Consider the following 10,103-nt stretch of genomic DNA (forward strand, 5'->3'; position numbering starts at 1 on the left):
ACTTATTAAAATTTTTATTAAGCTCATAAGAAAATTGAGTTATATTTTAAATATTTACTGTTCACAATGAAGGTTTTCTAGCTTTTAATGTTTAATGTGCTTGTGTGATATAGCACCTGTGAGTTGTAACAGGATATGTAAGGACAATCACTGAAGGTTAGTCACCCTTTATGCCTTATACCTTTTTCTTTAAAGTTTACGTAAAGTTATACCAAAAAAAAGTTATAAAGTAATTGGAAACTAACAGAATTTATAGGGTTGTATACCCATAATAATAAATACCATATAAAATTAAATTAGAAAAAAAACGTTTTGTTTCTGTGTTTCTTGAGAAATAATAGTTTGTTGATGAATATTATAATTTGTATCATAATTGTAATAAATATTTAACGCGTAGGAGGATTACTCCCTTCGGCTCTGTCTATAGTCATTCCTCCTCTGTGTTACAAAAACTTTTCTTCTTGTCTGGAAAACTTACCTCCCACTTTTCCTTTTTGCCACCCACCCAATCCATCAGTTAATAAAAATGTGACAGAATGAACGAGTGTTGAGTGGTGGGGAAGGGATGGTGCGGAAAGGTTGATCCCTGGGAGCAGATTGAAAAATAATAAATCATAGGAAACGATTTGAGGACAACACCGGTGGCAAACCAAAACTTAAAGTCAGGGCATAAAGTGCACCTGTGTGTCGGTGTCTGTGTCTCCTGTGAACGGCAGCTGGCAACAATTTGCTACGTGCCTCGTGTGCTCGTCCTGTAAACTATTATCCCAGCCCAAAAAATTTATAACAAAAGGGAAGCCAAGGGGAAAATGAAAGAAAGGTCTTTGGGGGGAGTGCGGGGCTCATGTGTGTGCCAAATGAGTTTAATCACCTTGCTGAAAGTTGGAAGAAACTAAGAGAAAAAGGTTTTTTGCAGGGACAACTCACTTAGAAAAAAAATCCATCCAGATTTAATCTTTTGAAATTAAAGAAGGCAATAAATGAAATATTATTTTTAAGCTAGTTGTTAACTTTATTAATTTTTTAGCTAAGGGAAAAATTTTTAATATTGCCGTAACTTACACACTTTTATTTATTATTTTATATCCTATAGACACATTTTTTTGTAAACCTTTTACCCAAATGTGGCATAAATATTATCATATTTTAATCATTTCCTAATAATATTATTTGTAAAGCTTTCACTGTACTGACATCATCTTATGAGCACTTCCTTCAAGAAATAGTTGACATACTTTCTGAAGGCGTTGTAATTGAAGTGTTGCTTAAACAAAAGCTAAAACTTAAATTGCTGCGAAATTGTCTGTGCCAAGATGCACTCCCCCTTCCACCCAATGAAAAATGGCAAACGTTGGCCGTTTTTTTGCATCTTTTTTTCGTTAGTTGTTGGTTGCCACTCCAGTTGCACGAACTCCAAAGGAGCAGCAGGATGTGGAAGCCGGCGTTGGAGGAGCAACATTTATGGCGTCGGCATCGCTGCTTAACTGCTCCAAGTGCCACTTGACTGACGCAATTCTTTGACCAAGTAGCGGGTGACAAGCCAAGCGCCTTTGTGGCTGTCAAGTGGCAGAGGCAGTGGCTCCACCCCCATTTTCGCCACCCCCTAACCCCCCCACTGCACTGCCACCACCCCCTTTTTTTGGCGGTGCCTCCTTGAACTCCACACATAAGTGCACTTGCACGGGGCCACAGAGACTGCAACAAAGTTGCCTTTGCCACGAATGCGACAGTGGTTGCAAATTCGAGCTTAGTTGCTGGCTGGAGAACTTTAGCCGGTGACCTTGAGTGGCTGTTGAAGGTGCCAGCTGAAGAGGCTAGTTCGCAGGAAGCTCCTTTGTAAAATATAAAGGAATTTAAAACCATTATACGATTTAAGCTGTGGAAACTCCTATGTTAATAACATTTTTAGGGTCTTCAAGTAATCGAACATTGATTTAAACTTCTATTCAAACAGTGTCATACAAAATACTACAACTTAGGGAGCTGAAATAAACCAGTTCGGAGATATCATTATTTATAAAGATCGGTTAATAAGAGAAAATAATATTGATATGAAATAATTCCATTATAAGGAATAACTTCCCCTTTATTGGATTTATTCTTTTGTGTAATACAGTACCCTATACCAATTTTGTTATGGAAGAAATGGATAAGTTCATAATTATATAAATTTACATATTGACCGTAATGGCTATTAAATTCTAAAAGTATACATATAGTTTTTAAGTAGTAGTAAGAGTAATAGTAATAGTAGTAGTAGTAGTAGTAGTAGTAGTAGTCGTAGTAGTAGTAGTTGCAGTAGTAGTACTTAGTACTTCCACTTATTTTAAGTCTTTAACAATTAAATAGATTAAATAGATTTGCAACCACATATACATATTACCCATTTGTTGCTATTAAATTCTGAAATCATTTTATTAGCTCCCCTATCAAGAGTACTGAATCACCTTTTTTAGATCCTTAAACTTGAAATTACAATGGTTTTGCAACCACTGTGCAGTGGCCAAGTCCTAAGCGACGACATCGACGATGGGCACTTTGTCAAAATGTTGCCCCGTCCCTTTTGCTGTTTGCCAAATTAAATCTAAACCATCGGCCACAAAAGCGCAGCATCTCAGCCAACTGGATTGGAGGAGCAGTGGTAAAGACTCGGCTGACTTCAACCAACCATGGGCACAAGTGTGTACAGTTGTGCCCGCAGACAACTATCGATTGGCCAGGCTGGAGTTGGAGGCGCAGCTGTAGCCAAGTCAAAGATGCCGAGGGGGTGGCTAAGAAAAAATAAACTTTTGCTAATACAATAATAAAAAGTTGCTACGTGCAGTGTTGCAAAAAGCAAGGAAGACAGAGGATCAGAGTGTGTGGGTAGAACTGAGCGAAAATAATATAAAAAATTTAAGTACAAACTTTTCTCCTCTTTCACACTCGCTGAGAAGTTGGCACAAACTTTTACTTAACGTTAACCTTAAAGGTGGGCAAAGCGGGGGGCGGTGGGTGGCAGCTGGCGGTGGGCGTGGCGGATTAGTGTTGCCGCGACACTGATTAGATTTATCAGCCAGTCGAGTTGCACATGATAAACGGCCGTGAGGGTGGGTGGTATGGCAGAGTCATCTGCAGCAATTTATGCAAAAATCCAGTGCAACAATCCAAATGCAATCAGACAGCGACACCGCAACAGTTGCCACTTGCAACCGCTTGCGGCAGCAACAGTTGTCAATTGAGAGTGGCACATGGCAGCACCCGAGGCGTATGCGTAATGTGCACGCGGCGAAAATATACCGGAAACTTTATATTAATATTTCGAAAATATATATTTCCTCTTATATGGGGTATTTTGATGGGAAAGTCTTAAAATTGTAACATGCACTTAATATTTTAATTACATTTATTTGCATTACATTCACAATATCTTTGATGTTCTTAATAAAACGTTGAACAGCTGTTATCAACTTTAATAAAATAAATAAATATCTGAAATTAATTTATGGTCTATTGTAAGTTAATAGAATCAGAAGCAAACATAAATATTAATAAAATAAAATAATATTTTTTATAGTGTTCATCAGCAAGGCAAGCCGATTGCAGTAGTTACATGACAGCGCAACATGGACAGTAATGAGTGGAAAACGGCGGCGGATGAAGTTTGTTATTGGATTACAGCAGAAATTGTCAGAAGAATGGCGTTTCTGTAATCGTGTTCGAAGGGGAATCCATAAATGGAGGCCTTACTTGGCCCATTTTCCATTACACACATCTGCAATCAAAATGCAAAAGGCTCCCTTCCAAATGTCGCCTCGTACCCTCCATTTTACAATATCTCACAAATATCACGCGTCCAAATCATAAATGAGCCATAAATAACACATTGCCATCCAAAGTCATAAACACATACAGAACAAACAGAGCAGAGGGTGTATTGTCAGATCAGGAAAATCAGTTTGGAATTCGAGTAGAGGTTAAGTTAGGATGTACCCTGTGATATACCAAATATACATATGATAATATTGAGCACATATTAGATATATATTTTCATATCCTTAATATATTAAAAAACTTTGAAGCTGATGAGTACTTTTTAAAAATATATTTTATTTATTATATATTTTGGAATTCGTTAAAACACCTTGTACCTATATACCCCAAAATATTTTAAAACAAGGATATGCATAAATCGTTACTTATGACCAGGACCCGTACATTTATAGATGACGAAGCTGGCTGAAACGTGCTTGAAACGTTGTTGTATATTCGGTTTCTGCATATGTTTTCCCTTGTTTTTCTTCTCCGGGCGTTCTTTTGCCCCCAAGCCCTTCAGATTTTCCCCAGCCCCGTGTGGAAAGCATTTGCTTTTGTTGTTTTCTGGCTCTGGCAGTTGCTTGTTGATAAAATTTAATCATATTACACATATTTCGCTCTTTACGGTCTGTTACCCCAATATGGCCCCTGGTTTCTCGGATAGCTGTTGGCCCATGCATACTGAAAGTATTTACTCTTGTTTACAGTTGTGCACCGCCGGCGAAAATGGCCAAAAATATCAAATTTGAAAATTAATGCCTTAAGGATATTTTTCATAAAACTCGTGTGAGTGATGCAGAATGGAGCGAGTGAGAGGTGTACATATGCTAGAAAAGCAAAACTGCTTCATGACTAGTACAACGAATTTTTTCCGCTTCCCTGTTTATTTATCCCCCCCTTTCTCTTCATAGTTTGGCATGTAGATTTTGAGCTATCCCCTTTCCCGCCGCCACTGTTGTAATTGCCCTGCGGCATTTGTCGCGTTGAAGGCTTGGCAGCAACCGCAAAAGTTTATTGTGCTCTATAAATTTAATGCAACAAACCATTTGACTGAGCAAAACCAAACTGACAATGAGAAAAAGTCGGAGAATGGCGGCAAAAGATGGGGTAATTTAATAAAAAACACTAAAAAAATGTAAGATGAGTTTTTGACAGTTAAATTAAAAATTGAAGACGCCTAAGGCTTTTTAAAAAATGTAACTTATCCGTTTCCAGAAATTTAAAATAAAAAAAATTGTTGGTGGTAAATTAAATTATTTATAATTCAGTTATGGGGTACTTTAACTCATGTAGTGCATAGTTTTTTACATGTAATATTATTATTAAATATTTATATCTATTCACATGCGCTTTGGGACAAATGGGTAACATTTATATCATGAATTTTGTAGTTTAAGTCTATAATAAAAAAAAGGAAAAATGCAAATCACACAACAGCAAACGGAGAAATCATAAATGTCAAGGTTAAATCAACTGGATGACGCAATGATTAAAAAATCGAAACACTGAGTGGGTGAAAGGATGACGGGTTCATGGCAGATCAATAAGCAAGGCGGCATAAAATGTGGTCGGAAATTATAGCGGAAATTACACTAAAACGCAAGAAAGGCAACGCATGTGACGCCGCCATGGGAAAAGGAAAATTTGAGCTGGAAATGGAAGTGGGAAAGTTGGGGGTACTGCCTTCACTAAAGCAGAAGTAATGCAAATATTTTCATACCGCCTGTCTGCTTTGGGAGTTCCCCTCCCCCCTTCTTTTCAGATGTTATTGTTTTGGGTGTTTTTCTTGCAATGGTAGAAGAAAAATCATTTGAAAGTGGGAAGAAAGCTTTAAATGTGATAAAAATAAATATGATGAGAGGAGCTCTCTTATTTATAGTCGGTAAATACAAAAACCTGTTAGATATATAACAATGAATGAATAAGTATGATAAGGTGTTCTCTAAATTTCTATTCGGTAAGTACAAAAACCTTTTAAGGAAATATATATATGATTTAATTGTTAAATAGGCTAATGAAATACATTAAAACTGGTACCAATGTATTATAAAAAACAAAGCAAACTCTGCTGAATATTCATTTATTCCATTGTTAAAATTCTTCATCTAACTTTTTATACATTATTACCACCATTTGGGCCACCTTTTCTTTGGGGACCTCCGCTTATGCCAGACGATCGGTTTAATGCCTTTACTTTCGTTCGTGTCGAGGCGCTAATTTATGTTGGTCGCGTGTGCATTTTAAAACTCCAGGGAGGGCCAAACACGGTAAGTGGTAAAGGACCGTACTGCAAAGGACTTAGAAGCTTTTCTGCTAATTACGGCAATGGAGGTGACAGGACTATTTTTTTATGTTTCGTAGAATCTTTGGGCGTTCTCGGGAAACTCTACGCAACGGAACTACATATTATTGCTTACCAAACATAAAGTTGCAAAAGGTCAAAAGTCATCATCTGCTAACTACACAAATTTCAAATTAATTAAATTCTTTGCCCACATATTCCGCTTCCATGGCATCGAATTGCAATTTAAAATTTCATCGACTGTTTTGCATTCAGGGGTTTAATTGCTAAATATTTGCAGCTTGTGTACATAATTTGTTATATATTAACTGGCAACAAAGTAAAACGGGCGAGTGTAAGGGTCGTGCAAATAATGAGCGAAATATTTGGAAAATGCAAATTAATTATGCTACACATGTATTTGTTTAAGTTATCTAATTAGACTCGAACGCAATTCATTTTCAATTGTTTGTCGTCATTTGCATTCGATATTTATGGTTAAACTCATTTAATTTAATATACTACAAATCGGCAGCTTTTTTTCGGACATTTTTTGTCAGCTTCTTTTCTATGTGATTAAATGGATTAGCAGTTTTTTTGAACAATTAAATAAATTTAAACTAATTTTTTACAAAGGGAGTTGCAAATTAAGCTTTGACTGATTTTTCCTTAATTTATTTTCAATTTATAAAATCGGTGGAAAGTTTTAATTAATTAGTGTATTTGTTGAGATATAGGCATGAGGTATAGGCATGTTTATAAACACATTTTTGTTCAGCAGAGATACTTTCTTAATTTAAGGCATTAAAAAATCAATTATTTAGAAAGGAGTTTGTCAAATCTGAATTCGTTTCGTTGTGTGCGCTATTTTTAGTTTTGGTATTATATTCCAAAAAGTTCTAATAATTGTTGGTAAACGTAAGTTGGAATAAAATGTTCCAGTTTATTGGGAAGCGACGGTACGGTTAGGTTTGCTTTTGGATACATCTAGATAAATTCAGAATATAAAGTAAGGTGAAGAAAGCAAATAAGAATTAGTTATGTGTGAGTACCCTGATTGAAAAGTGGGCAGTTCTAATTTTTAATAGAAAGTGGAACTAACTGTTGGATTAATCCTCATCCTCGTCATCCTGCTCAACTTCCTCATGGGTCTCTTCTTCATCATCATCGTCTGTATCCGACTGCATATCCTGCATCACCTGCAAGCGTATCTTCTGCCTGACAGCCTCGTCCTCGATCAAGTGGGCCGGATGGATGTAGACCGTGTTGGCACAACCAGCCACTGGGCATCGAATCCCAATGTTGTTTTTGATAAGTCCGATAACATATTCGCGGTCGTAGATGTGCCCGCACATCTTGTTGCGAACAGGGTTCCGGATGAGCGCCTTGGTCCATGGATCATATGGTGAGAAGGCATTGATACAGGACTTCTCCATTGCGACCACATCGTCGTCGGAATCGTTAGCTTCTGGTTCTGCGTTCGAAAATGAGGACTCAACGGATCGCTTGAAGCTCTGATACTCGGCTGTGTTTTTGGCATTGATGGGCTTCCGCTCCACTGCATCCCGGCGTTCGTTCCAAGTCCGCCCGAATTCCTCGACAGTGGCGCTTTCACCTCTGGCCTCCTGCATTCCCTGCACGAGTTCCTTGTGCTTGGTCTTTCGCTCAATGATTTTCTCGGCATGCTCTAGGCGAGAGCTGGCTCCATCCTCCAGCAACTTACGGATCTCGCCATCGTCATCAGATATGCCTGTCGGAGATTATAACAATCTTTTAATGCTTTCTTTTTTTTGCTGTAGCTTACCTTCGCTTATTTCCTGAAGGAACTTTGTGGTCTCTAAAAGGGAGCTTAGAGCTGAGTCAGCGAATTGATTGAACTCCATTTTTTAAGAAAATAATAAAATTCGCAATCTTTCCAGAATGTTAAGCGCAGGGTCGCTTATCGATTGTACACAAATCGATTGTTTTAGTGCGATCATAACCAGCCCTGGGATTTCAGGAAACGCAAAACTGTATCGATAGCTGGCCTGAACCAGTTCCGGAACCATAATTTATAAAATTAAAATGTTTTATATTCCGCGTGGAACAGTATCAGTGATTAAGTAAAATGTTATATGCTCGTCCCAAGAAATACTTTAAATTTCTTCAAATATCTATGCTCATAAGGTTTCAAATATATTAAAAATTTAAAATCATATTCAACATTTTAAAATTTCTTTTAAGAAATTGGATTATTTTAATCAATTGATGACCCCTCCTAAGTTTGAGGATCCACTTTCCCATCTAATTAGCGTTTGTTTAAGTTTAAATTCAAATTTCGACCCTCGCGCTGCATTAAAATTGGCCAGACCCATAAATTTAATTAGTTCGAGCCACGCTCTCTGCGGTCTGTAGGTCAGCGACAGCAGGCTTTTGGCCAAACAGCTGCCAGAGTCACGGCCACGGAGGAGGAGCCACATGCATACACGGACACAGCGCCAAAACTTTGCCAAATTAGTTCAAAGTTCAAACATTTTCCAGGCCAAGGAGGAAGCGGTGGCAAGCTGACCAAACAAAAAAAAAAGAAGCAAACGCCAAGTCAATTATTAAAAATAATTACTTTAGCCGAAGTTGCCACAGCGAAATTTTCGTATTTGTATACTTCTTTATCATATTTTGTTATGTTTTCCCCTTCGAGGTCTGGAGTGTGCTAAACTTGTTTTAAACAGGAAACATCCATACACTTTTCGAGATACAATTTTGGAACGAGTTGGTCAAGTAGTAACTAACTAGTAAAAAACTTTAATTTCGGAAAATGCTCGGTTTTTTAAAGTACTAAAGAATTTACAAATAACTATAATTTTTAATATATAACAATATGTTACAAAATTTAAGGGGATACATTTTTAGGAATAAATAAAAAATTATAATGTATCTTGCATTTCATTGAAATAAATAAATATATTGTTCAATAAAATCAAAATGGCTCGTCAATTCTCAAGCTTACATTTTTTTTATTGAAAGTTTGTTCTTTTTAATTATTATCGCAGATTTGTTGTCATGTATTTTTTTTTACAAACTAAAACTTTTGCTGCTTGGGTTTATTTAAGCTGAAACAGACAAAAACGGCCCAAAACGAGTGGCATTAAAAATACGAAATACCTAAAAAACACAGCCGGCCCCTCGGCCACACCCCCTCCATCCTAAACCCTCCCACCGTAGGCCACGCCCACTCCGGCAAAAAGGCAGGCAACTTACGCCATTTGTTATTTATAAAAGATTAAACCGCAAAAAAGCCAAAGGGAGAGATGGAGGTAGTAGAAAAAGATAGAATAAGGGAAGGGTGGTGGATACACTGAAAATAAAGCTTTCATATTTTATATTATTTATATGTGTTTAATATCTCTGTATAATCATAATGTTATATTGTTTTGGAATTATTTTACTATTTCATACAAATCTATAGATGTATCTATATAATATTATGTATCTATATATCTTAGTCTAAGATTCTGTCTGTTCTGTCCAATATTTGGGAGCAAGGTCTGACTTTACCCCAGTGTCCAGAATCGTTTTATCTCTTTCATGTGCTTTCCAACCGCAAAAGGCGATGGCCAAAAAGGAAAAGCGAAGAGAAATTATAATAATATTTAACTAAATATGCCTACTGTGGGTGGATGGGCCGCAACTTGATTTTCTTCTCCTGTGTGTGTGTGGCTTTATTTATGGCCGCGTCCCTAATTGAATTGCAGTTTATTTGAGCCCCTGAGCTGCGAGCTACTTGAACAAAAGCTCTGCCCCCCTGCTCTGGCCACAATTTTTTAATTAACTTTCTCCGCGACCGAAAGGTAATTTCTGCTCCTGTTTGTGCATGTGATTGTGGCCAGGACCAAAATGATTTATACAAAACAATTATCAGTTTAAATGGCGTATTGAAATTGCTGCACAAAAGTTCCACCACCTGAAAAGTGCCCTGGCATCGGGGCTTTAATTTTATTACGCCGTCCAGGCTAACGAGATTAAAAAGTTTTGCCAACGCCTGTCACAG

At 37.2% G+C, this 10,103-nt stretch overlaps 1 protein-coding gene across 2 annotated transcripts; it reads right to left on the reverse strand.

Moving 5' to 3' along the window:
• Positions 1–6,993: 6,993 nt before the first annotated feature.
• Positions 6,994–8,021, reverse strand: LOC119547817 (E3 SUMO-protein ligase NSE2-like). 2 transcript variants are annotated; one of them, XM_037854841.1, is made up of 3 exons: positions 7,881–8,021; positions 7,179–7,826; positions 6,994–7,063 (listed from the first exon to the last, which is right to left on the reverse strand). In XM_037854841.1, exons 1-2 carry the CDS (start codon positions 7,957–7,959, stop codon positions 7,186–7,188), a joined length of 720 nt encoding a protein of 239 aa, XP_037710769.1. In that variant the 5' UTR covers positions 7,960–8,021; the 3' UTR covers positions 6,994–7,063; positions 7,179–7,185. The 2 variants fall into 2 exon arrangements, with proteins under 2 accessions (XP_037710769.1, XP_037710768.1); XM_037854840.1 differs by having other exon boundaries at positions 7,035–7,826.
• Between the last annotated feature and the right edge of the window lie 2,082 nt (positions 8,022–10,103).

This window comes from Drosophila subpulchrella, chromosome 2L (genome assembly GCF_014743375.2).
Source record: "Drosophila subpulchrella strain 33 F10 #4 breed RU33 chromosome 2L, RU_Dsub_v1.1 Primary Assembly, whole genome shotgun sequence".
NCBI lineage: Eukaryota > Metazoa > Arthropoda > Insecta > Diptera > Drosophilidae > Drosophila > Drosophila subpulchrella.

Excerpts from the sequence above, each read along its gene's own strand:
- LOC119547817 (XM_037854841.1), bottom strand. The coding sequence starts at position 7,959 with ATGGAGTTCAATCAATTCGCTGACTCAGCTCTAAGCTCCCTTTTAGAG. Across the intron at positions 7,827-7,880 it reads CCTTCAGGAAATAAGCGAAG|GCATATCTGATGACGATGGC; the intron begins GTAAGCTACAGC and ends AATCTCCGACAG.